Source organism: Neltuma alba, unplaced genomic scaffold (genome assembly GCF_004799145.2).
Source record: "Neltuma alba isolate B1F8T4 unplaced genomic scaffold, ASM479914v2 tig00001767_pilon, whole genome shotgun sequence".
Lineage (NCBI taxonomy): Eukaryota > Viridiplantae > Streptophyta > Magnoliopsida > Fabales > Fabaceae > Neltuma > Neltuma alba.
Window position 1 is genome coordinate 1 of NW_021632602.1, and position 27497 is coordinate 27497.

At 41.5% G+C, this 27497-nt stretch overlaps 5 protein-coding genes across 5 annotated transcripts; 2 read left to right on the plus strand and 3 right to left on the minus strand.

The window, feature by feature from the left end:
* Positions 1-1718: 1718 nt before the first annotated feature.
* Positions 1719-4544, minus strand: LOC114763231 (IRK-interacting protein-like). Its single transcript, XM_028952852.1, has 2 exons — positions 3995-4544; positions 1719-3642 (listed from the first exon to the last, which is right to left on the minus strand). Exons 1-2 carry the CDS (start codon positions 4112-4114, stop codon positions 2137-2139), a joined length of 1626 nt encoding a protein of 541 aa, XP_028808685.1. The 5' UTR covers positions 4115-4544; the 3' UTR covers positions 1719-2136.
* Positions 4545-6941: 2397 nt separating this feature from the next.
* Positions 6942-9597, minus strand: LOC114763259 (transcription factor bHLH122-like). Its single transcript, XM_028952886.1, has 6 exons — positions 8596-9597; positions 7973-8316; positions 7710-7886; positions 7470-7535; positions 7309-7377; positions 6942-7187 (listed from the first exon to the last, which is right to left on the minus strand). Exons 1-6 carry the CDS (start codon positions 9119-9121, stop codon positions 7134-7136), a joined length of 1236 nt encoding a protein of 411 aa, XP_028808719.1. The 5' UTR covers positions 9122-9597; the 3' UTR covers positions 6942-7133.
* A 4440-nt stretch (positions 9598-14037) lies between these two features.
* LOC114763265 (DNA damage-repair/toleration protein DRT100-like) lies at positions 14038-15444 on the plus strand. The gene has a single exon (XM_028952898.1). The coding sequence runs from the start codon at positions 14212-14214 to the stop codon at positions 15316-15318; it is 1107 nt and encodes a 368-aa protein (XP_028808731.1). The 5' UTR covers positions 14038-14211; the 3' UTR covers positions 15319-15444.
* A 3982-nt stretch (positions 15445-19426) lies between these two features.
* On the minus strand, positions 19427-20936 carry LOC114763249 (serine/threonine-protein kinase UCN-like). Its single transcript, XM_028952874.1, has one exon. It carries the CDS (start codon positions 20877-20879, stop codon positions 19623-19625), a length of 1257 nt encoding a protein of 418 aa, XP_028808707.1. The 5' UTR covers positions 20880-20936; the 3' UTR covers positions 19427-19622.
* Positions 20937-25986: 5050 nt separating this feature from the next.
* Positions 25987-26853, plus strand: LOC114763221 (PRELI domain containing protein 3B-like). The gene has a single exon (XM_028952841.1). It carries the CDS (start codon positions 26240-26242, stop codon positions 26807-26809), a length of 570 nt encoding a protein of 189 aa, XP_028808674.1. The 5' UTR covers positions 25987-26239; the 3' UTR covers positions 26810-26853.
* Positions 26854-27497: the final 644 nt, after the last annotated feature.

Consider the following 27497-nt stretch of genomic DNA (forward strand, 5'->3'; position numbering starts at 1 on the left):
CCCGAAAGATTCTTCCTTTGGAACATGACCACGCATCGCTGCCATCCGCCTCCGATATGTTGGTCGGTAGCTGTGTTTTGTGTATGTGGCCGGCTTCTGGAAAATCGGGCAGTGAAAACTCATCGCACTGTCCGTTCCGACGAGGGAGATGGAACCAGAGAGAATAGTAACAGCCATGCCATGTCCTCCAGAAGCGCTGAAGTAACGTGGAACGCACCGACCTCTTTGGCCACACCAGCAGTCCATCCAAAGAATTGTCGGCTATAACACAGAGTGGCCGTCGGTGGTGTTGCGAGTCCAGAGATTTTGGAGGAGGAGCTTGAAAGCGGGCCTCAGAGAAGTGGAGGCCTCTAGGACGAATGACGAGGCTGTAAGGCACAGCGTCGGTGTTTCTCGGTGTTGGGAGGGAGGCCATGGTCGGAGGCATGGAAAGGGATTTCGAGGAGGTTGAGGGAGGAGTGTGGCGGGAGAGAGGCCCTCAGCTTTTGGATGTTGAAAGGGGTGTTGACCACGGTGATGGTATTGTTTGTGCTTCGTTCCAACTGAAGCGCTAGAGCGAGGAAAGGAATTATGTGACCTTGCGCCATGAAAGGGAACAGCACTATGTCCATGTCTTGTTTGCCCGGAGCCTCCATGTTCACAGTCTCACAGAGAGAAGATGGTCGGACACGGTCTGTGAGGAGGAGGAGGAGGTTGGTGGCCTCGGAATCCAGGCTCCCCCTATTAATCTATTCGTAATTTGAATTGACTCCTCGCTGAGTGCCAGACTGGGGCGTGGGGGTAGGTTTGTGGCCTTGGACCCATTTATGTTGCTAACTTTTTCATTTTTCTTGATGACAAAAACAAACATTTCTTCTTCTTTTTTTATGGCCGAATTTTCCTCAGTCAACGCAAATCGTGACCCAATCCTTTTTAGGTTGTTTGCCAGCAAAGAGGCGCTGCTTTAATGCATCCCGTGCCTCATCTCAATCATCAGCGGCTCAGATTCTGGATAGCTTCGAGTAAGAATTTAGACGGAAAAAATAAATCATTTTTACACAATTATTCATTATTTTAAGTAATAAAAATTTGCGTTTGTTTGCGGCCGAAGAATTAATGTGGGATATTGGATGATTTTGGTGATATATAAATCATTTTTACACAATTATTCATTATTTTAAGTAATAAAAATTTGCGTTTGTTTGCGGCCGAACAATTAATGTGGGATATTGGATGATTTTGGTGATATATAATGGATAATAAATATTTTCTTATAATGTTGGCGTGATTACCTATAAACTTCACACGTGATAAGGATATAAATAAATATATTAGTAAATATTTTAATTTTAATTTTTCAAACATATTTTTTTAATTATATTATCTTAACTAATACCGGTCCTATTAATGTCACGTCTGATTCTCACAATATTGAATTAATAATCTCATCGAGGATATTAATCAAATGTGTCTTCTCTCGGGGGGTTCTTTTCCAATTAGAATAACGGCGTGATCAAATGGTAATTTTCTTAAATACCAGCCCTAACTCGGTTGAATCGTAGTCCCAGCTCCCAAATAAAGAAACACGCCCTACTTTAATTCCTCTTTAGCCTTCCCAAGCGCCTGCTTTATTGAAAGAAGAGAAATGGCCGGTGTTGTGTAGAGAGACAAATTAGATTTATTAAATCCAAAAAAGTCTGCGGAATAGCCTCACTTGTAGCAGTGAAGTATGGAAGGCATTATGAAGCAAAATATACATTAATATTTAATACATGGCAACCCATTTCACATCGTTGGGTCAACGCTGAAAACATTGTCTTCATTGGTTCTCCTTTAGGTTTCGTTTTCCTCTCACATAACATAATTGAGTATTTCCTATGTGTCGTCGGTGCAGAACTCAACAGTCTAAATCTGATAACTCATAATGCCAAGAAAGAGGGCCAAAGCATTTGCACAAGTGCATCGTAATATGCTTCTCAGTTGAAATGCATGATTTACTATTACAGTGACACAGTTTGACGTTTAGCATATGGCTTTCACTGTCAGATCAACACCTATTTAGTATTTACTCGTCTCACAAACTCGGGAACCAAGAACCATGGCATCACATTCATTTGGCAAGTTATAGACCTTGGACGGACAACAACAACTACCAGCCTAGGTTGCAGCCTTGTACCTGCAAAGGACCTTACACCTCAAAACCCTATCCCCAACATAAAACCCTGGCATCACCATCATCTTCACCCTGCTTGGCCCTTGTGATCTCTGCCTATCCTCATACATATCTTCCATGTAATGCCCATCGAAACTCGTGTTTTCTTCTACCCTTAGAACCCCCAATGGTGGGTTGAAGGAATGTGCCAGCAAATGAAGCAACCATATGCATTTCGCAGCAACAAAGAATGCTTGGAGCAGCTCTTCAGACCACGCCCGACTCCAATTCAGACAAGTGATAATGCAATTCATTTTTTGGTCGCAGAACTTACTGAACTCCTCGCTGTAATATTTCGTTCCCTTTCTCAATACCTCGTTCCAGCTCAGATTCCTAAGTGCTACGAATGATGAGAAATGTGTCTGACGATCCTGATGTGGGTCCAAGAATTTTGGGCATCCATTCTTTTGGAACACACAATTCTCAAAGTCTTGGTAGAGGCACTGATTAATGAAAGCTTCAAAATGGTATAACACAGCCTTTGAGTACTTGGCGTTCAGAGACAGCTTGTATGGTTGGAGAAGCTGGTTCAGATTCTGAGTTAAGGCACGATCGGTTTCTTCAATCTGGCTTATAAGGGTCTTACAGAATTGCTTCACTGATAATCTGGCTTCCGATACAATCTGCAAAAACCCCTCTACCATTACTCCCTCGCTCACAGGCATCACATTTTCCGCACTCCCATCAGATGGTTTTCCTCGCTTGGGCAGATTATTAAGCTTTTCACGAACACGGCAATCCTTTGCTAGTCTCAATGCTTTCTTCAGCTCTTCACAGTAACTCTCCAAGTACTCTAATTTTTGTTTAACCTCCCCAAATAAAGATTTCATCTCGGAAACTTCCATTAAGGCCGCATCTCTGTTCTCATTTGCTTCAATCAGCTCTTTCTTCAGTGTTTCGATTGATACGTTTCCTAAATCCTTAAGAACCTGAGAAACTTCCTCGGATTCAGTTCTGTTTGGGGAAGTCTCATTCTTGCTATGCTTTTTCTTTAGCCGAGGAAATAGCCAAGAAATAATCCCCTTACTCTTGGGTTGTGGCGGAAGAGATGAGTGAGAATCGGTGAAAGGGACAAGAACTTCGGAAGTGTTAGTGTTACTTCTGTTTTCAGATTCTGCAGTGATGAGGGAAGGCTGACATCTATTGCAGGAGGATAGAGAGTTGAAGTCGTCCAAGCTGTTTCTTCTCCTGGACTTGAAGAAGTGATTACTATTTGCAGGTGATGTTTGAAGAACTGTAATGTTGTTGGCACTAGAACCGTTGACAGATTTGGAATCGTCGGCCGGGCATACATAGGATTGAAGGCTGGGATTGACAAAACCAAGAGTCAGCCCCTTTCTTGACTGGGAGTGGGGTACGATGATTTCCGTATCTTGTCCTGCTTTCACATGGCTGTCGTTCCAAATTGATACTGCCTGTTGATAAGCGGCCACTGGTTCGTCTTCGTAGCTCTGTGCATGATTTCATCGCTAATAAATTAATCAAGTAACAAAATTGATCGGAAATTGGGGGAATTATTACGCACTAAAACAGATACAAGCCCGAAAACAATGGAAGACAACAGTGAACAGACTCCGCTGTTGGTTTACAAATGACAGGGATGAGAAAGAGTGAGGATGACCAACACAGAATTGGGGCATAGACCCCAAAATTCACCAAAAAGCAAAAGAAAGCGAGAATCCCGGAAGGTGAAGAAGTGGAAAATTCTATTGCAGTATATGTGATGAGGAAGAGGGAACGAGAAGGAAGAAGGAAAGAAAGGTTAGAATAGTTGGGATGTAAAAGAGGGAGGGAGGGGCTTACAGGAGTGAAAACAGGGTAGTCGTGGGCAGAGAAGTGAACAGGATTCCCTTGGCGCTGCACTGCTTCTGCAATTTCCTGCCTTGCCTTCCCAATTCCCTTGCTGCTCTCTTCAGCAGCCATGAGCGCAAGTACTTGAGAAAACAGATAACTTTAAAGGAATGGGAAAGGGACGGCATGTGAGCCAGAGAGAAAGCTGACTTTAATACTAGAATATATACATATACATATATATATATATATATATCCATGACCATGAGGCTGGCACTATGGGCAGGAAGGGAGTTTACCATTATGCCCACGGATTCCAGGGAGCGACAGGGGGGTGCCGTTGGCGTTCGTTCCTCCCGTATTCTACAAAAACAAAGTTTACCATATAAAAGATGAAAAAAGAGGACAAGGTAGTGGACGATCGGAAAGGATGGAAGACAATGGCAATTACAGAAAACGAGGGTGGGGACCCAGGTTCCATTTTTGAGTGGTTGACAACGGAAGTGACAAAAAGGGATCGGTCATGGCCATACTGGTCCCCGATGGACACTTATACAGAGATAATTGTGGGAGACGCGCGGATCTCCGGAAAGAAGAAGGAAGGGTATTTCTGAGAACGGAGAAGATATTTGCTTTTTGGAATGCTTTACCGTGTCCTCTTTTACAATTGGAATAAATGGACTTCCACTGTGGAAGTTGAGGTCCTTTCTGTTGATAAGGTATGAAAACAATAAGGAGCACGAGGCAGCCACTTCCGAAAGTCAGCAAGAAATTGTCAAGTGGCCCGTGTTAAAAGCGTCGTTTTTTATTGTTTAATCAAGAGCATTAGAGTTAAAAATCAGGTAGGTATTTGTGATGAACCCGGCATATATTGGTGGGACCTCAGAATGACGCGTGGCTTGTGATCATTTATGCTCTGCTGAAGTTTAGAAGAAAGAAAATCAGGAGAGAGAAAATAAAGAAAAATAAAACTAGAAAGAAGTTGTTATCATTCTTTTGTTTGGATGGACGAAAGAAAATAGAGAGAAAAGAAAATTAACAAATATCTAAATGATTAAAATGTTCTTATCAAAATATATCATATTTAAAATTAAATTAAATATTGTAATAAAAATTATACTAACATTAGCATCATCAAAAAATGAAATCAACTTATTTGGTTTATATATTTTTTCAGATTATTATGTTTTAAAACCAAATTATTTAATAAAAATATTGTTTTAAGATATTAGAAAATAAAAAGTGAACAACCTTTTAAATATAATAAAAATAAATATATGGAGAAGAAGAGAGAAGAGGGACAGTCATGAAAATCTTATTTTTCTTCTCAAATCTCTCTATATATAGAGAGAAATTTAGAGAGAAAATAAGACATGGGATCCACTTTATTTTTTCTTTCACTTTTTCTTTCTCTCTTATTTTCTCTCCTATCCAAGCAAGAGAAAATTTGTTTCTTCTCATGTTTTCCTCTCTAGTTTTCTCTCCTTCCTAATTTTTTCCAATCCAAGCAAGGAGTTAAGAAATGGGGCGCCTTTGCATGATGCCATTAGCAGGAGCGGAATGGAATCTCAGCAATATGAAGGCAATGCTATCTGATGTGTGTGCTTTCCTTTCTGGTCCCTCCCGTTCCTGGGAAATTCATCTGTGACTCTCTTCTTCTACCTTTCAGTTTCCCCCTGTATCTCTTCCGCAACTTCATTCCTAAAATCTGCTGCTACTGCTGTGTCAGAAAATTCCCATTGATTTCTATACTGATCATAACAGTATTATCTAAAAGAGGGTCTCTCTAGGTTTTTAGCGGGAGGCCAGGGGGAGGGAACGAAACAAAGGATGGGGCTATTAAGTTTGTTTCGGGGAACCACAAGGAATGAAATAAGAAACGGTGAACAACACTCAACATATATGATCAGGAACGAGAGCTTGGCCCTCTTAATTTGGTAGAATGACAACACCGCTTTTTATTTGGTTAAACCTCTGAACCATTGCTTCCTTGGCATGGCTTGGCTCCCTCGTGTTAGTTTTCGGATTTGGTGCGGGTAAGGTGGTTACCCTATGCTGTCATGCACCTTGAAAGAAGAAATAAAAGACCGATGCCTTTCTTTGCATTTTTCAAAGGATCCTTCTCCTTACATGAATACGTGTACACGTAGAATGCAGAAAAGAACGAAGTGAAGTAGGAGATAACATACTGATAGATTGAAAGAAGCAAGCAAAAAGAATAAAGCAGGATGCAGATTACCCTCACGAGCGATGAGAACTAAATTATCCATATTTATTTGATTTTGATTAACGTAGTAAGAAATTGAGCGAGCTAGACGCTTGATGAATGTTGAGGTTGTGCCAACTGAAGTTCAGGCGGCAGAGGCCAAGACTTGCCCCAAAGGAACACATGCATGCATGCACGCATTATATTATAACTGCTGGTGGAGGCAGCAGAAATCAATCCAGCCCACAAATTGCATGCAAGCAAAGACACGAGAAGAGGAAGATTATCACCGTCCTTCCCGTACGGGTCATCGGAGAGGAGGAGGGCGAACACCAAATGTTAGCCTCAGTCACATCCTCAGTAGCATATGAAGCCACCAAATAATCCATCTATGTGATCGGTAGCGACAAATGAAAAGGAGGTGAGCTGACAAGGATCATGAGCCCAAATTTTTAATTTTCATTGTTATCATACAAGTGTTATATACTTCTGATTCCAAAAATTTATGTAAAATTTTTACTAAATATACTTTTTATTTTTAGCCCCTTTCATAACTTAATCCTAATTATATGCCAACGCGTGGAATATATAGAAGGATATTATTTTTTCATCCCCACCCCGTCAGCTTACAACACACAAACTTCCTGCACCTTTGCCCACGCTACGCTACGTTCAGATGGCACCCTTTGTATATTTGGATCTTATTAATCTGTTTGTGTGTGTCTCTCTCCCTCCTTTTAACATGAGATAATGAGAACCAGTTCTCTCCCCTGCCCCAGTCACAACCAACTCAACTGGACGTAGTCTACATGCTATATATAATATGTATTTCTCTTAATCAGTGCAGAAACAGAAACTTGCTCTCCAGTTTATATCTACTCGCACATATTATTAGTTAGTACAAATCTCTACAAACGCCGAGTCTTGCATCCACCCTCTTTCCCGTTATTGGTGCTGCCTCTGCAAACACGTACATCCAGATCGGCTGTCTAAAAGTTTCTGCACAATTGCACAATCATGTGGGAAGAATCTGAGTTACATTGAATAGACCGTGCCGCATCCATATACAAATTTGACAGATGGTCAGACACAGTTAAGATGCGTGGGGTTTATGCCATACCTGAATCTGCTTTTGAAGGTCTTTAATGTGGTCGACAGCCAAGTCCAACATGTCCGCCGTGTTTGTTTGCTGGAAAGGGGAGGAAATATTATACTTATGCATGTCACAGCCTCATCATAGTGTCCACGAGAGAAACGGTTTATTTGATTATATCCTCTTACCTTGTCCATGTTGGGAACCAGATCTTGTAGTTTCCTCATGCGCTCACTAATTTTAGTTCTTCTAACCTGAACCCACCACTCATTTGCTCAGTCATTCCCTTTCCCCGATTCAACATTTATTCCATAAATAGTTAAACGCATTGTTTTGACGTTTTTGCCAGTCAAAATAATGGAAGAGAAATTAAAAGGATTACGCATAGAAAATGGGAAAAGTTTGTGGGGTCGAAAAATAGAGCCTACCCGCTCTGCAATGCTTCGGGGGTGAGTGGCACAGCCTCGCTTAGCACGAATTTTACAGGGAACAGTGTCTGAATACTGCAATAGCTTCTCAACGGCTGCCATCTCCATTGCAGTTTTTGGCAAACTCAAGTGATGAGTCAATGGAGGAGGACAGGTGCCCTGGCTTCCCCTCTCATTCTGACCAATCACAAACAACAAAAATCAGACCAATCACATTCCAGTGATCACAAACGATACCACGTCTACCCCTAACAGCATGGTACCTTGGCTTCAGCCGCACTTAAACCAGAAAATGGTTTTGCGTCATTCTCATCATCTCTGTATCTTTTATGACCACTAATATTGTCAGACATGATCGCAGAAGCGTCCCAAGGATCTTCAAGGAAACCCGACATAAAATCACCGCCCTGGCTTTCAGTAAAGGCCTCCTTCCGGGGATTATCTAATTCTGTGTAGTTTTTATCTCCGATTTCAGCTATGGATGACATTAACCCTGACGAGTAAGGCGGTCGGTTCTTCAACGTTCCTGCAGAAGGAAAGCTTGTCGCTTCAGTAGCGTTATCTGCAGCCACAAAAGTTTCCATGCCTCTCACAGCCGCAGCATAGCCTGCAGATATTGACCTCGGCATTGATATCATATACCCCCATGAAATTCTAACAAGACCATATTAATTTTATCATCGCTCCCTCAATTGGACATAACTAATCAGGCCCACTAGTGTGGGTGAGCGGGCAGCTAAATAATATCTGGAATAGATAATCTAAAGACATAAATTTGCTAAAGAGTTGTTACGCCGAACCAAAGACATAAATTTTTTTTGGATTAAGGAAAAGACAAAATAGAAAAGAAAGAGATAAGGCAGTAAAGGAAATGGGGAGGAAATACCAGGACCAATGTTGAAGTTAGCTAAGAGTCCCGGAGGGGAGCTATTATGCCGGGTTAGATTACTAGTACTATTTCCAAGTCTCGTCTTCATAGGGGGCAACCGATGAGCTGAGGGGAGGCTCTGATTCGGCAGAGGGGGCCGCGCTGATCTTGTGTATGGATTACGAGGAGCACTATCGTAAATATTCATGTTGCTCTGCTGCCGCCGCAAAACCGTCGGTTCATTGTTGATGGATGGCATGGCCTGAGCCTGAGCCTGAGGTAGCTGGTTCTGATCGTCCTCTTGCTTTACAGTGAGGGGCGCGAGATTTTGAGCAGGGGGATCCTCAGAAAAACTACTGATAAGGCGCGAAAAAACTCTCTCGGTTTCGGGGCTAGATGGTCGATTGAATATGTGCTCAAAACACTCCTTGTCAATTATATCGGTAAAATAGGAAGTGGGCGCCGATCGGTAACGTGTCAGCCCCGAATTAATCTGCTGCTGATCGCGAAACATGGGAGGATGCGGCTGGAGATCTGACTCCATTCCCGTTGTCTCGTCTCAAGGACGAGGAAGACCGCGCGTAATTATTGGAAGAGATAGAAGTTACACCACAGAGGCCGCTTAAGCCAATCGAGATCCAAGAGAGAAGGAGGAAGTAAAAATCAAATCCAAAGTGAGTGAAGTGAAGGGAAGGGAAGGGGATGAGAAGCAAAAGCAACAGCTGAAAATGATATGATGTGATGATAAACGTGAAGACGGCGGAAGCAAACAGCATGAACAAAACAGTAGCGGCAGGGGAAGAAAGAAAAGCAGAGCATTCCGTTTTGCGATGGGAGAGCCTGGACACATTGGGACTATAATACCCTTGCTTTTCTGGGATAATCCTGCCCCCCGACGTGGCTCCCTTCCCCATAATTAGCGCCCATCCTATATTTCTTTAACCTTGCCTTTGATTTCTGGCAAATCTGGAAAATCATTAATATACCGGGGGGTCACATCCTTTCCCCACTTCCTCAAAAGCCTCCCATCTGTTCTCCTTATCATTATTTATTTATTATACGGGAAAAATAATTTTCAATATAAAGTGACATAAACTGCTTCATAACAGTGCTCAAATCAAGTCTCATTTTGTTCCTGTTATTATTGCGCCTTCTAGAAACTGAAAACTCGAGAGGCTATTATCGATTCGCATCTCGGAGCAAGTGCAAGCCCTTTATGGTAGTTCATTTCACGCCACCAATCTTTTATTAACAAAACAGGAAAAGTGTGGGGCCCACCGGTGCCACGCGGCGCACGGTCGAGGAACGAGTGTGGAATATGATTTTGGGTGGCACTTCCTAACACCCGTACACATATGCTCCGGCCACCTAATCCCATCACTAAATCCTTTCCCATTTTATTGGGTTCTCTCTCTACCTTTGCTGTTGCCTGCTATTTTAGGTTTAAATGCATCTTTTCAGTTTTATGACTACTAAATGGTGAACTAAAATTTAATAAGCATATTAATCCTTTTCTGAAAATATACACCTATTATATAAATAATTAACAACTTGTGTGGCCTCGCGAGATCACGTAAACGATGGCAAGGATTTAAATGGTCATATTACATTAAAAAATATACATATATGTTCATTGCGTATGAACGAATTATAAGAATATACTGTAAATAATGATGTGTACGTGTGTGTGTATATATATATAATTTCCTTTTCATAAAGTCACTTCTCCGGAGGGCTTGATTGTCCGAGTCATCCTCGTCATCCTGCTGTTTCGGGAGCGTTCAATCAACTCCTCAATTTGTCGTTGTTTTTTTAATTTTTTTCCCCCTTCTTTAAAAACTTGTCGGATAATCAAGCATCCATAAGTCGCCGTATTCGCCAGCAAAGGAAAAAAAGAAGGTTGCCCCTTAAAAAACTCTGCATTTTTGTTTCGGATCAGTAGTCCCTTCTTTTTAATGAAATTCTAGAGACGCTTGAGTAATTTTTTTGGTCGGAACAGGTGCATTATGGGAAATGACTTGATGAGTAATTTTTGCATCAGTCGAGGTTCCCCAATACAACAGAGACGAACGCTGGCTAACACCATGTGCTAAAGAAATATCTGAAGACCAAAGGAGGTACTAGCTGCTGCTGAAATGAGGAGTGGCAAGCCGGATTTCTTTTTTTTTTTGGGGGGGGGGGGTGGTTTCGTTGTTGTGATGTCTTTAATCCGAAAGGAAGAGACAAAGCTATATAGATTGAGGAGGGGGATGATACACGTGTCTTGAGCGTTGAATGGAAAGTGAGAAAAGAAGAGCGCCAGAGCTGGGAAGGAGGACGGAAGGATCAAGTAATTAATAACAAATTAACGGGGACATGTGGTTGCGTGCTCCAAAAAGACAAGCGCAGTTGAGTGTACTCTACGATCCCTTGGGTGTTCGGTATTCGTGGCACTTATTTCATTATGTATTACCATATATATACATAGTCATTGTCGTCGTCGTCATTTAAAAAATTCCTGAAACCCAACTCTCTTCACTGGGGGTATATGACACGGGGCATCCCTTTGTTTCAGCACATTTAATTAATATTGAGTTATCAGGCACAACAATTAATTAATATTGTGTGTCGGTGTGTGCGCTAGGTTAATGAATAATAGTATAATATTTTTTTTAAAATTCCAACAATAATGTATTATTGAGGAAGGAGGTGGGCGGTGGTGACGAAGGAACAGGGCAAGAGATGAGGCCAGCCTCAAACAAGACAAGATGGATGCAGGGTTCTCTCTTGCATCGGGCCCCTCCATATTTACATTAGGCCTGGCCCTCATATCCATCACAGCCTTTCGGCCTTCCACCCTAACGCCCACCCTTTTTTTTTTTTGGGCAAGAACCAAAAGAAATACAAATTACGGTGCTTCTGGCCTTTTTTTGGAAGAGCTGATGGAGGGGTGGCTTGCTTCATTTGCTTAGGTAAAAGGAAGAAGACCAGACTGAGGATTGGAGGCCTGCTCCTTCTGTTAGCTTGGTTCAGACTGTGAGCATCCGTCGAGAATAAGGGCCCTCCTTAATTAATTGCATCATTCCTGCGCGTATTCTGCTAACACCTGCTCTTACTCACCATAATCACACCGACCTCCGGCAACTGCTCTTATTTATTATCATCACATCCCAAGAGAAGATGTATTTCTAATCTTCAGCACACGTACTTATTTTTATTGCAGGCTCTCTTGGAATTCAATGATACCGAGCGTTCCCTTTAATTTTATTATTTATTTTTTAAATGTGAGCGCGTGCGTTCGAATGATCCACGGGAGTATAAACTATGTAATGGGCGCATACGATATCTTCTAAATAAGAATTTGGCACGCGGCCCCCATAATTATGTATTGATCGAATCGTTCTTTTTTCCTTCTTTTGGCTCAGCCATAGCTGCTATCGTTATAAATCCATCACTGATTGGGTGCCTGTAAACTCAGGAAATGGAAGGGATGGATCACATACCTGGCTGCTGGTATCACATGGCTGTTGGTATATATACATTAATGTATCAATATGCATGTTTGGAAGCTTCCCACCTCTTTGGGTTTTATGTTATGATACACAACCACTCGTCTGCCATATATATGCCAAAATATTGGTTGAACCCTGCGCAACAATTAATTTATAATCGCGTAAGCAGATTCTGGGACCTTATGTTCCAATATTTTTGCTTTCCCCTAACGAACAATATCGCTATATATATAATCTAATTAGCTTGGTTTGAAAAGCAAGCTGTGCACATGCTTCTCCGGGCTGCTTCGTCCCCAAGAAGGTTGGCTATACGAAGTATATCATAATATATGGTCAACCGGCGATAGAGTCGAATAAGAATATATAAAGATTAATATCGGCCGAGACATTAAGTCAAACAAGAAACAGCGGGCCTTGTTTTGTACGCTGCGTTGGAAAATGGCTGCCCCAGATATCACCTAAAGTTTACCCCGATATTTCGTACGTTGAAAACAAAACAAAAAAATTAACAGGCTTAGTAATTAAGTAGACCATGTGGGGATTGTCAAACGTAGTTAATTTAGAAGGAATATAGTAATGCATGTGTATATAGGAGGATTAGTTAAGCGCTGCACCTAATCACACACGGAATTGTGATAACAGGGCTGGAGGGGCCAGCTGTAGCAGCAAGACATTGGTAAAATGTGGAAGCTGCGCTGGACTTGGAGCGGGTTTGTTCATCGAAGACACAACAAAAAGAGAGAAAAGCGAAGTCCATATGCCTGATGGGGCGTCCAAATGATCGATGAATATTGCCTTCTCGTAGCGTGTGTATATTAACAGTGGCAGAACATATATATCACATTATTTCACATGGATGTGGACACGCGTGCTTATTCCCCTCGCCACTATTGCATTCGATTTAAACAAACCATTCATAGAGTCAAGAATAAATTAGTAAAGAAAAGGGTTGTGAACACATACAGATATACGTGCGCCACGTCGGAAGGAGCGCCAGAGGTTATTAAGATATAAAATACAAGGATGCTGTGTTTTTCCCAAAAGCAAACATGGAATCTCGGGGATAAGGCTTTGAGGCGGTCTTCCGTGGCGGATTGGGTTCTTGCGCTTTTTATAAGGGGGAGTGAAGAGTGGAAGATGGGCGTGCTTACGTCCCCCTTGGAAGATGGGTGTGACAATCTCAGTCTCAGATGGATAGATGGTTCCCCTCTCACAGTTGCCACAGATGCCAAAAGTGCCCCATTTAAAAATAGATGCATGGGAGGTCGATCGTTATTGTTTAATTCCTTTGATCCCTTCCCTAACCATCTGACTAGTAGTTTTGGAGGATCGATCGAGTAAAGTAGTTGTCCTGTAGCCATCAATCATACATCTGCCTCCCTGGACCCTAACCCTCCGTCCACATGCCCATGTTTTTGAGTCATATGCCCAAATCCACTTGATGAGCTCGTCTTGGATTTATTATTGCTATAGAAATTATATGTTTAGACGTAACGATGCCAAACTTTTTGTCCCGCCTGAATTATTTTCCGCTCAATCCCTGCGCCCTATCATATCATGTGCCTGGTTGGTGCAAGAGCTTTTCCCATGTTCCCTTGTTTCTTTCTCATCTATAATTTATCTCTTCACATCGCTCCGTCTATATCCTTTCTTCTTCCTTCTTATCTTCATATATTCACTCGCGCATCTTCCAACTATATTTCGCTTGCTCCGTATAATAGTAAATATACAACTTGCACCCTCTTGTAAAAAAAAAAAAAACACAAACCTGTATGTACGTATTCGAAGAGGACAAAACGAGACTAAACACTGCCATTTATAATTTAATTTTTCGTTCAATCAGTTTAAGATGGGACGGAACGGGGGAGAGGAGAAAGTACTTCTCAGATAAATAGCGTAGCGAGCTCGCAGTGGCAGTGCAGAACTGTTGAGGTAAATCATCCTGATAAGGAAGGGCAAATAGGTCACAAGAAAAGAGGAAGGAGCAGTATATAAAGGACGTTGTGAGAGCCCCAAACTTGCATGCAGAGGCTCCCCCTGCCATCGACATTTGCAGTAATAAATAAAAGAGCATCCAGCAACTGAGGCCGCCACCCACAGCCTTCATTACGATATTAGAGCCAGTGCAGCCAATCCTCACTCAATGGCCACACCTCCGACTGCGTCCATTGGAGTGCTGCTTTTGCTCCTCGCCATTAGCCCGGCCGTCCACTCTTGCCCCCCTTCTGACCGGGCGGCCCTCCTCGCCTTCAAGGCCGCTCTCCGCGAGCCCTACTTGGGCATCTTCGATTCCTGGACCGGCACCGACTGCTGCCGCAACTGGTACGGCGTCAGCTGCGACCAGCACTCCCGCCGCGTAGCCGATATCAATCTCCGCGGCGAATCGGAGGACCCCCTCTTTCAAAAAGCCCGCCGCACCGGCTACATGACCGGATACATCTCCCCCGCAATCTGCAAGCTCACCCGACTCTCCAGCATCACGGTCGCCGACTGGAAGGGCATCTCGGGCGAAATCCCCCGATGCATCACCTCCCTGCCCTTCCTCCGAATCGTCGACCTCGTCGGGAACCGAATCTCCGGTGCCATCCCCGGCGACATCGGCAGGCTCCGCAGCCTGACCGTCCTGAACGTGGCGGACAATCAAATATGGGGGGAAATACCGGCGTCACTGGCGGACCTGAGCGGCCTGACGCACCTGGATCTGAGGAACAACAGAATAACGGGGCCGCTGCCGAGAAGCATGGGGAGGATGAGGATGCTGAGCAGGGCGTTGGTGAGCGGGAACCAGCTGAGCGGCACGATTCCCACTTCCATCTGCCAAATATATCGGCTGGCGGATGCGGATTTATCGCGGAACAAGATAACGGGGCCCATCCCGGAGTGCGTGGGCAGAATGGGAGTTCTGTCGACGCTGAATCTGGACGGGAACAGATTGTGGGGCAGAATCCCAGAGAGCCTGTTCACTTCGGGGATAAGCGATCTGAACCTGAGCAGGAACGGGCTGTCGGGCACAATACCGAATGCGTTCGGGGCAAGATCCTACTTCACGGTGCTGGACCTGTCGTATAACAATCTGAAGGGCGGCATCCCGGAGTCGGTGTCGAGGGCGGGCTACATAGGGCACTTGGATTTGAGTCACAACCATTTGTGCGGCAGGATCCCCAGCGGGGCCCCCTTTGACCATCTGGAAGCGTCCTCCTTCGTCTCCAACGATTGCCTCTGCGGCAAACCTCTCAAACGTTGCTACTAGCTAGCTACTCTTCTTGTTTTCGTTTGTCGTCAATACTTACTGTGTTTCTTTTTGCATGTAATTTAGAAGCCCCCTCTCCTCTGTCCCATCCTCCCTACGTACCTACGTAATTAATTAATTATTATATCTTTCTTCTCCCGACACTTCCACAGCACATGCATCCATCCATCCATCCGTCCATCAAAGTCCTCATGCGCCTCTCTTTCAAGGTTGACTCCTCCGTTGAAATTCCTTACTTTTCGTTTTCCCATAACTTCAGAGCTTGCGTTTGTCTCCCGTGTTATGGCCTGTAATAGAATATTAAGAATTTCAAAGTGACATAGGAAAATGATATTCGCTTTTCAAATGTATAATTTATGAATAAAAAACTATTAAATTAGTTAAAAGTAATAAGTAGGTTGGAAATATACTTTTATTTTTAAATATTCTTATAATAAGTAAAAAAAATCATAAAAGGAAACGTATTGTGAAATGTGATAGGAGAGAAAATAGATAATTAAAGACAAAATAAAAAAAATGCATAAAATATTAAAACAAAATCAAGTTGAAACTTATAAAATAAACAATACTCATTTATAAATTTAAAACTTATAAATAAGATGAGGGAGAAAAGACAAACTAGTCCTATTTTTCAAATTAAAGTATGATAAATATGCTACCATATTATTACAAGTATTTGTTATCGGATGGAAGATAGTACAAAAATGATGAGTTGTAACTTGTAATCCGGGACTTAGGCCTCCCAGTTTGCAAGATCGTTGAAATCCAAAACAAAGCACAACCATTGGCTAGCAAGGCTTTGAATCACTGTTTTGGAGCTTAATTAATTTAAGAACATAGAAAGGGGACAAAATGAGTGGATAAGAAAAGGGGGAGTAGATGGCGGACAGGTCACGTGAAGGCTGAAGAGGAAAGCAGATGGTAGGTGCCGCATCAATTAAAGGAGAGGGGTGGGAGCTTGGCTGGATTATTTTGTTAGAGTTTTGTGGTAAATTTTAACGGTGTAATATTATGTCATCATAAATTTTCTATACGACAAAAACATAGTGCGTAATGAAAATTAAACCCTGCTATTGCCACCCACTCACAAACGATTCACACTATCTACAACACTTGCTATATCAAGTTTGATCATCAAGACATCATGATGTGAAGATGGGTTTGGTGAAGAACATAAAACGAAAGGAAAATTAAACAGGAGGTGAAGAGCACAGATATCTGGAGGAGCTCCTATATGTTTGCGTGAAGGCCACATGCCATTATAGCTCATTAATTCCAGCTTGATTTATATTGGCATGAGTTGTTATGTCCCAGCTCTCCTTGCTATGTATACAGAGGCTGATTACAGTACTATTTTGAGATTAAACAAAGGGGGGGTGTGTGTGTGTGCGCGCTTGTCTTATAATGAAAAACAGAAAAACGGCAAAAACAGCAATTAATAATTAAGAAGATGAGCAGCCCACTTAAAAGAGATCCAGGTAGACAAAAACAGAGGAATCCGAAACTTTGGGAGGAGGAAAAGTTTCATCATCTCTCGCACATCTATTATTTCTCCTTCCATAATTCTGTATATTTGGAACCGATGTTGCCGATACTTGAAGACGAAGTGGAGTGTTTTGTGCATGGCTGACGCCTACACGCAACCTACCTCTACCTACAATTTCAAATCAATTATGCATATGACACTAAAGGGAAGGCTCCACAAAGTAATATATATCTAGTTGTTTAATTATGGGAAGGACAAATACAAGATTAGAGATAACAGAATCCTCGCGTTATCATATTGCTTTAATTTCAAATAACATGGAGGATGATGGCAAAATATATTAAGCATCATCATGTGTGTGTGTGTGTGTTTCTCTTTCTCTCGACATGAAATATATGTATACTGAGATTGATTACACAAGCTCAAGGAATAATTAACTAACTATAGAACCACTCCTGAGATTATTGGATTTGATTACTGAATCGTCTTTTCGAGATAAATTGGTGTTCGACAAGGTTACTTTAATTTGCAGCTACATCTTCTCTCAAACATAGACACCCACACACACATATATATACACACACACACTTATTAGTTATTATACATATATTTAATTTCGCCCTTTGGCAATACATGTAATTAAGGACGTTACGTTCTCCTGCTCTCCAGACATGCTTGTTCTCGACTATATAAATATAAGGCGTTTGATGCGAGAGAGATGGAGCAAGCATACACAAGCACAGAATATTCGAATATGCGAAGCGGGTGAAATTAAATGATGAAACGTGTTTGAGACAAAAATTGTATATGCATATATTCAAACATATATTATTTGATGGAGCTGGACGGTCGTGCTTAATTGTGCTGTACGTGTGTGGTAAAGAGTAAAGAGAAGATGCCATGGGAATTTGGAATTATATTATAGCAAGGCATTCATCTGTGCTGCCCCTCAAGCTCAAAAACGCCTTCATTCATTCCATTCCATTCCTTGTTGCTTAAATGTCCACGCATTTATTATACTCTATTCATCGTTCCTCCTGCAAAATTTGACCCCTTCCATATTCCTTGTTGCTTTAATGAATTTGGTTATATATGATTTAAACTAAACAAAATATTGCTACTTATTGTTTACTTTTCATTGATGATGAAACTACATATATATATATATTTAATTACAGTAGACGGAGTTCCAGTGCTATAAACATCCAGGTACTTAATTTGATATAAGGATATGTTGAAACATCATTCTATCTGGTTACAATCTCTCAAACAAGTGATTATGTTGAAGCAGAGGAAGAGTAGTTACATGGGATTCATGAATGCCTGCTTTTTCCTCACGGACAACCAGATGCTTATAAGTCATCAAAGACCTGGGAAGAGATAAAGATGGGCAAGGGGTGCGGGAAAACAGTGAAAAGTAACTGTGTGTGTGTGTGTTCCCTCCAAACTTATTATATCTTGATCTAAATATGAATTGTCTTCACGAGTATAATTAAATATTCGGTAAAATATAGGTCGATCAAAATTTTTGGGGAAAAAATTAGAGTTTGTGATGTACTTATGAAAAATAAATATTTTCAATTACTTGTTTCTTATTTGCGTTATATATATATATATATAGGAGTGGAGGGTACAGTTTGAAAACGACTCCATTGGTTAGAACAGAGAGAATAATAATACAGGTTAAGAATCGGACAGGGAGCGCGTATGTAAGTGGGAGACTGTTGGTGATGACTCGTAAAATTGAAAGAGACTTTGTAATAATTTTGGGATGGGAAAGGCGAAAGGGAGTGAGTGAAGAAAAGACAAGAGACATGGTTGTGTCATACGTTGAAGCCCATCGAATGTTGAAATTAAAAGAAGCTCTCCCATTTGCTGCCGTAGCTTCTGCATCGATCGTCTAATATTATTACATACATATATGCTTCCCTCTTCCATCTTCGACTCTTCTACATTTCTGGTGGCAATATTAACTGGTGGCTTCCCCCATTGACATCCCCGTTCACACCAAGTAACCCAAACTAATTATACTAAAAGGTACGTTCTGGCCTGGAGGGGCTATTATCTGTTAGTGCCCCGCCATTTTAGAACTCTTTGTCCCTCCCCCTCATCATAACAATCCCCCTTTCTTTTGCTCCTGCCACCTTTAATTTGCCTGCTCATTATTACCCACATAAGGTTACTCGCATTTAATTAATTATTTCTTTTATTAAGCTACCACAATTAATTCTATCATCAGCATATACATATATTAATTAAGCTACGACGACTACGTACCCGATCGGTCCCTTTTATTAAATTATATATACATTTATATTTATATTAAAACCACTCCTCCTCCTAATAATTCTCTGCTCACAGAAAGAGAGCACCCTTTAGAGTCCTTTCCTGCTTCTAGCCATTCATTGTGAAAAAGGAGGGGAATATTTTGAAACGCCTATGATTCTGAATAATTGGCGCTCCATGTGACCCCACGACCGCACCTCCATTTTCTTTAATATAATCACCCCCTTTTTCCGGTTCAAACAATAATTATTAATTATACCCTCTAATATCAATTATATATCACCATCCTCACCTCAGCGCATCTCATTAAGAAAATGTTAAACAAGATCGCGTGCGTGCGTGCGCTCTCACGCACACTTGAAGATATTGTTTTCACGTATTAACAAATTAAACAACCGCAGTGTACGCCTAACCCCTATCATTTACTATCACATTTCCCTCACTAATTTCCCTAACCCTTTTCTCTCCTCCTTCCCTTATTCTATGTACCCTTCAAATCAATAACTAATCCCTCCCCCTTCCTACACGTGCCTTAGAATTCTGTTACGGATATGTTCCGTCCTTTCTCCGGTGACGCCGGCGTTCTTAATCTCTCAAAGTATTCGCCTATGTCCGCCCCGCTGCCGCTCATTCTTCGCCCCGTCCGGTCCCCATCATCTCTTGACGGAATAAACGGTGGCCGCACGACCTCCGTTAGTAGGTCCCACCGGACCCCTCTGAAGAACTCGTGCTCCTTGATCTCGCTGGCACCGCGCGCGTAACCCAAGCGCTTTGCGGGGTCTTTCTGCAGCAGCCGTTCAATCAGGTCGGTTAATGTTGTTCGCCTCCCTACGAATTCTGGCGCTTTCATCAGAACATTACGAAACGTCTCTTTCCTATTCCTTCCCTTAAACGGCGTCGTGCCGTACTGCATCTCGTACGTCAATATGCCCAGGGCCCACCAGTCGACGGCGAACTCGTGTCCCTCGCCGCGGACGACCTCGGGCGAAACGTACTCCTCTGTGCCCACGAACGAGTTAGAACGCTCACCATTTGAGAAACTTGCTTTCCTTCTGCTCACCGGGATGACTCGGGCCGACTTGGCCTTCACCAATCCTCTTTTGTGGTGAATAATGTCCGACGGGACTGGAATCCATCGCGTGAAATTCCGGCGATGCTTGCTTCGGTTATCGGACAGATTTTGCTCGACGGCGATGGCGGTTTTGATGGTTTTGGGGGTGAGGTGGCGAGACAGGTCGAAGTCCGTGAGAGTCACGTGACCGGACTGCTGGACAAGGACATTCTCCGGCTTCAAATCACGATAGGCGATGCCCAGGGCATGAAGGTGCTCTAAAGCGCAGATGATCTCTGCCAAATAGAAGCGAATGACGGCAGGGGCGAAGACCCGATCAGATTGACGGTAACGAAGGACGTTGAGGTCGCCGCCCGGACAGTAAGGGATGGCCCAGGCCAAGAACTGATGGTCCTCAAAGGTCCCTAGAAGGGAGGGAAGAAACGGATGAGTCAAGCGAGAGAGGACATGGATTTCCCAGCGGGCACGACGTTCCGCGTCGAGCTTGTTGTGGAAGGAGGACTTCTCGACGACCTTGAGGGCGAAGGGGCAGCGAGCAGAAGGATCGGCGACGATGTCGTTGACGAGGAAGACGGTACCCATGGCTCCCTTACCCACGACCTTGAGCGTTCTTAGCCTGTCGAGTATGAGCTCCGGCGACGGTGGAGTCGCTGAATCCATATCTCTCCCTCTCGGATGGTGAAGGAAAGATGTTACGAGACAGAGATGTTTTGGCATTCTCCCCACATTTGGCGTTTATATATATAGTAGCATTTTGTTTTTTTCCTTCCGTTTATCTTTTCCTTCCTCTGCGATAGTCATAACATCTTTTCTGTTTTTTTTTTTTAATGGGGGATTAGAGGGGGATATTATTATATCATTTATGATGCCAAAATTTGTTGTTATCTTTTAATCACAAAGCTTAATATTTACACTTTTTCTACCTTCTAGAAGAGGATAGGATACGAACATCAATCCTTCTTTAGAGTAATTAGAAAAAATTAGGAGGCAAACAAATAAAATCACTTTAGTTTTATTTACTATTAATTATACTATATACTCGGCGCAAATGCGGATATAATTCAAGCATACACGCGTGAACCTGCGTTAATTATTAATAATGTGATGTATTAATTTTTCGATATCATCAGCATTGTGGGTTTCAAAATGATAACCACCTTACATAATATATATTACTTTTAGTCTTTGATATAAGAAGTAGTTTGATTTTCAATTTGATTATAAATATAAGACTTAAATTCATCTTGTCTCTTATACTTATCAGTTTTTTTTTAAATAGTCCTTATAGTAGTTAAACATGTTAAAAATTCTATCAAATGATAGTTTTAGTTAATATACATGATTGGCAAGGGTATTCTATGAAAGATAAAACCTATTTATACTGGAAATAACTAACTTAACAAAATTTCTTAATCTACTTAAATTAATCAAGTAACTTTGAATATATTAACTTTTAATATATTAAGGCCATAGGTGGTGTGTACATATACAGTAATAATCGGATAGAATATATCCAAGCCATTATAATTGTGGCGACTAATTTTAGAAATGAAAGAGGGAAAATTGAGGTGAAGTATATATACTTGCAGGATAATTACCTGGGAACGTTAAACATTTGATCGATCCCTATACTTTTCAAATGAGTTAGAAATGAATCTATTAATTATATGCTCCAAGAATTTGGACAAAAGAGTGGGAGATAATGGACAAAATCATGAACAGTGTGGGGGTTCTGGAGATGTTGCTAAAAACCAGTAAAGTAATTAAAGAAGCAGGGCTTTTATTCGGATTAGTAATTAAAAATAAATGAGTAAAAGAGGGCGGCCCCCCAACTCCACCGCGGGGCGCAATTTAATGAATTGCGGATGCGTTAATCCACTGATTAAGCGTCGTGTTGTTTGATTAAATTCAATTAAAGCGGCATCATCCATGTGGGGCCAGGACACACGTGTAAGACACACACGAAGAAGATGCATGGCTACAGGAGTATTATATACTTGGAATTATGCAACCACACAAAAACACAAAAATGAGTGAAGCTTGCACCATCATCACATGGAGCTCCCCCCAATCGCCCGTTATTATAATCCTTTTTTCTAATTGCACTTGCGCATTATTTTAGATCCCATCCCATGTGTATTCCACTCACTCCTATTAATTGCTACGTCGTGTACGTACTACTTTTATTTATTCAATTTTTCATCCAACAAATAAATAAAACTTGTCGCGACCGAAACTGCCAAGCCGCATAATCGTGGCTGCTAGCTCTTGTATTCTTTTTTTGGTCCCTTTGATTCACATGTTCTTCCTTGGACCCCGAAAAAAAGGGCAAAGAAAATAAATCGTATACTCAATATGTATGTCTCTGTGTGTGTGTGTGTATCCACCTGCGAGCTAAAATAATGAATGAGCTCAAATACATAACCTCTGCGAGCTGCAAAGCTGGTTGTTGGTCGCCCGTATATTATACTAATGGATTCACAGCTGAAATCCATGCGCACCAACACTATTGCATTGGAATCCACTTAAAAATTACACAAACCGAACATGAAAGGGAGCTCTTGGCAACCATGTACGATCGTACATGTTTGGTATATATTGGGTACCCTCAATTACGTGAACGCTGATGCAAATTAAAAGCAGAACTAAGCTCTCTGAATTTTGAGAGATATTAAAAGTTAAAACATTAAAATTCTAAAATTTTTTTAGTCTTCTCTCCGATCCTCGCAACTTGATCATTTTATTCTACACTAATCGACGATAAACGCTGTAAGATAATATTTTTACTAGTTTTGTTACCGTCATATGATAAGAGGATAATTCAATAAGCTGGTTATGACCTACGCCTATCCCGCACTTTCCTTTGGACACTGATGGCGACGCATAATTTATTAATTACAGCTGAAAACAATTCACTGTTTATTGTTATGGGGAACAAGGGGAGGACACCATGATTACATTAGGCTTGCTTTAATTAACACGGAGCCTCCATATATGCTCATCCTTAATTAACTTGAATATTACTCCCTCCGTTCCTTATTATAAGAGACATTTGATACTTATAGCATGTTCCTATATATAAGAGACACTTACAAATTGTCTCTACTTTTTTGTGTTAATTTACTATTTTACCCATATTTATTATCTCCAACTCACACTCTCCCTCCCTCTCACTTCTCTTTCTTTTAATAATTTAATTGTTCTCTCTCATGCTCTCTCTCCTTATTAATGAGGGCATTTTTGGAAAAAAAATTATACTTTTTACACATTAATTGTTCTTAACTAATTTTAACTGTTTTTTTGATCAACGTACTTCGGTTATTTGTCTTTTATAATAAGGAACGGAGGGAGTATTAATTAGCCTCTGGCTCCCCGGATACGAGTTAATTAATTAATATTACACACACACACACGAACTCGTGCAGGAGCAGTTCATGCATGTGATTATGGCCAATCACAATTCAAAATTAAGATACATATATAAACAGTTGTAGAAATGAAGGAGTGTAATAATTAAAGGCGATGGGGTATATATGCGCGGAGCAAATCATGGGCTGCCCGTGTGCTTTCAAATCCTACATATGTAATATATTTAGAACCGTCAAGTTGTGCAGAGCCATGAGAAATCATTTGCTGGGGTTTGTTGAATCATATATTACGGTGAGACCAGACCTATGAGAAATTTTATATCATTAATTCACCCGCTGTGGAAATGGGCCTTTATCTTTTAAGTTTGGCATGATGCTTTCTATTGCGGCCACTCATCATTTGGAGGCAGAAATTATTATTATTACTGTTATTAAAAACCACACTAACTATATTCTTGCACCCGTGTCAAAGTCTGGAACATAAGAAAGCTCCGATCCCTCTTTATTTAGTATTCATTGATGCTCGTGCAATCCGCATTCCTTTCTGATGCTGCTGATTAATTAAGCTAGACGAATTCACTTTATGATTAGGAGGAAGAAGAAGAAGAACTGATTAGTAACTAAATAGGGAATTGGAGTAGAGGAGGGGGAAATAGCATGGAAGATTCTTCGAGTACTGTGAAGTTTATGAATTTAATGGCGTCCTTTTCCAGACAAAGCAAGCTTTAATTTATTAATGAATAGGACGTGCAATGAGCAGGGCCTCCATGAAAGGCACTGCCTTTAATTTATGGTGCTGTCCTACCTCTGGTTCTCACTTTCTGACGAAGAAGAAAGGCTGCCCTGTTGCATTATATTTGTGAGATCCAAGAAGATGGAGGCATATCCATGCAGAATATATATATATATATATGTGTGTGTGTGTGTGTGTATAATATTGCAATGAATCACAAATGCTGATTGTACAACAAGAATGTGAGCATATATACTAATTAGTTTGGCAACACTTGAATCTTCGCAACATATCCTACGCATCACATTTGTGAGAGGGCACTCCCCAGCAAACACATTTTCTCGTGCAATCCACAGTTAAAAGTCCCGTGAATGATTGAATGAATCGTTGGCCCAAAAAAAGAAAAGAAAAGAATGATCGAATGAATCATATTGCGTACGATTCACAGTGATCTGTCTCATGTTTTTATATTGATGTGGTTTATTTCGTTTAGTTTTCAGAATCTTCATATTTATTATTGTTTAATGAACAACGAAACGCCCCATTTCAGAAGTGAATAATAATCGTAGTGTGATAGATTTACTCTAAATAGATATACATAAAAAAACGAAAATAATCTGGAGTGACAAACGTGAGAAGTAGGAGATCACAAATTCCATTTAGGAAGTGTTTGGATGAAAATCAAACCTTCATTTCAAAAGTGCTTTTACAGTTTACGAAATAAATATATAGAGAAATTTGTATCGTTTTGCTGAAAAGTGCTCCTGAGAAGCACTTTTCAAAATTGCCAAACACCCCCTTATTCATCAAAGTGTGTCGGGATTGATATGCGCGCACACAAACACAAGTGGGATAATTTTCTCGAAACGAAAAAGAAATAGGTAGAATATTATAGTTTATTCAGAATATGAACACTCCATTTTATTAATAAATACCTGTGAGACGGAAGCAAATGATCATGACAGGGGGAACCGGGCCAGATGAAAATTGGTAGTTGGATGAAGTCGGTAAGCCAGCCCGGCCCGGATAAACCAATTTTAATAATCCCGGGGGCTCAATTTCTCTGCCTCTTCGGCCCAAATATGTGATCCAGATTTCTCTTCCATAAGACCGTATATTTTTAATTGTATACAGATATCTTTTTTTTTTTTTTGATGAATTTTTGATAAGGGTGCCGGGAGGGGGTGTTGATTCAACTTTGAGGCAGTCCCGAAGGAACATCCAAATGCAGAAGCATATTCTCTGGAGCCCCATTGTTCTCTTCGCATTCACTCCTCAAACCTCACTTCATCTTCACAATAACAGCCAGCGCATGCCGTTCTTCTACCCATCACATGCTCCTATTTCTAATTCTGGATCACAAGCAATTCCACTCCCTCTTGTTCTTCTTTTCTTCTCCCCACAATTCGTCTCACACGCTCCCTCATTTCCCACCCTCCTCTCCCAACATTATATTCCGCAGATCCTCCGATCGGCACAATTAAGACGTCCGTCCCGCTCAGGATTTTTGCGCATTTAATTTTTATGTATAATTTCTTATGCTCTAGCGCAGATGGTGGCCCCTCTAACTTGATTTCATTCATCCTTCATGAATGTTGCGTACGTACGCGTTGATTTTGGGATGCACGCGACATTAATTTCAAACCTACAGATTTTCATCTCGGAAGTTTCGGTGTTTTTATTTATTAATTCATACATTCATGCTCTGCCGGTTGTATCCTCTTGGACTGAACTGCGTTAGTGTCGTACTTGTATCCGTCTATCTTCTCTATGACCCATGTTTAGGCAGTAGGCTTGATTCTTGTTGATTCCTCGTGCCTTTAATCTTAAGCATTTGTTTGGTGAAAAAAAAAAATCCTAAGTATTTGCCTCTCAATTGAAAAATAACACGGATAAAATAAACTTGAATCCATGCCTAAGATTGGAATGTCGACTAAATTGCGGCTGGTTTTTGAAGGTGAAGAAGAGGCAGCTTGATGGTGAGAGCATTCACACAGGAATACACGTACGAGCATCCATGGGAACGGGTCACGAGTGCGTTTTGGCGCAAGTTTGGCGAGCCTGAGAATAGGCTCATATACCATATCGTTGAAGTGGACACGCTGAATCGAAGGCTTGACGCGCCATCTGGGAAGCTTTACAGCACACGAGCGATCACCATTCAGTGTCCGGGGCCATGGTTCCTAAGGAAGATAGTTGGTCAAGATATTTGCCACTGCGTGGAATCAACGGTGGTGGATGCCCGATCGCAGTCGATGCGGTTAACAACGCGAAACGTGAGCCTGCGCAAGATGATAGAAGTGGAGGAGAATATTCGGTACGATCCTCATCCAGAGAATCCGAGCGGGTGGACTATTTGCAGGCACCACACACGCATCTGGATCAAGCCACTGTCGGCGCTGGCATCCATCGCCGAGAAGGTGGAGCACCGATGTGCTGAGTCTTTCATTCAGAATGGCGCCAAGGGTCGAGAGGTTATGGAGAGCATTTGTAAATATCTTGAGGCCCAGCCTACGGGGCTTTCCTGTTCATTCCTACCAAAGTAGTAATCAACATACAATATTGCTCCAAGTCTGTATATGAATCTATTGTTTACTGCTGAACAAGTAATCCAATCAAAATTGAGAACTGGCAGTAATCACTTAGATGCATATGCGAGTAATTCAAAGCAAAACGATAGGCTACAAATAATGAAGATGCGAACAGATGTGAATAATCATTTCATTGAGTTCAAGTTTAAATAGATTTTTTGATGTTCATTAGGTGAGTTTCAAAAGAAAATGTTAGGCTGCTAACAACGAAGTTAAAAACTCAGCTTCATCGTAATCAACAACCATAATAATGTTGATTCATTGAATGAAACAATTGTAGTGTACAGAAGTTAACACAATAATTGCACGTTTTATTTTTTATAGAGAGAAAAAAATCTCAGAATCTCCTCCTCATGCCCAGACCATCAGGATCATGATGGTGTTGGTGGGAGTATTTAGTGCAAGTAAAAGGCAAGGAATGACAAGAGGGAAGCTCCAAGCACAGGGACGGTGGCGGATGAGGAGGCGGAGGCAGCAGGACCGGGGGCAGGAGCAGGGGCCTCGGAGGCCAAAGCAGCCGACATGGAGGCAGCAGCCACCAACAGCACGGCGCAGGAGATCTTCTTCACATCCATGGCGAGCTATAAAAACACTGCTCCAAGTGAGAACTCGCCCCCAATGAATTAAACGCTTGTTGGGTGTG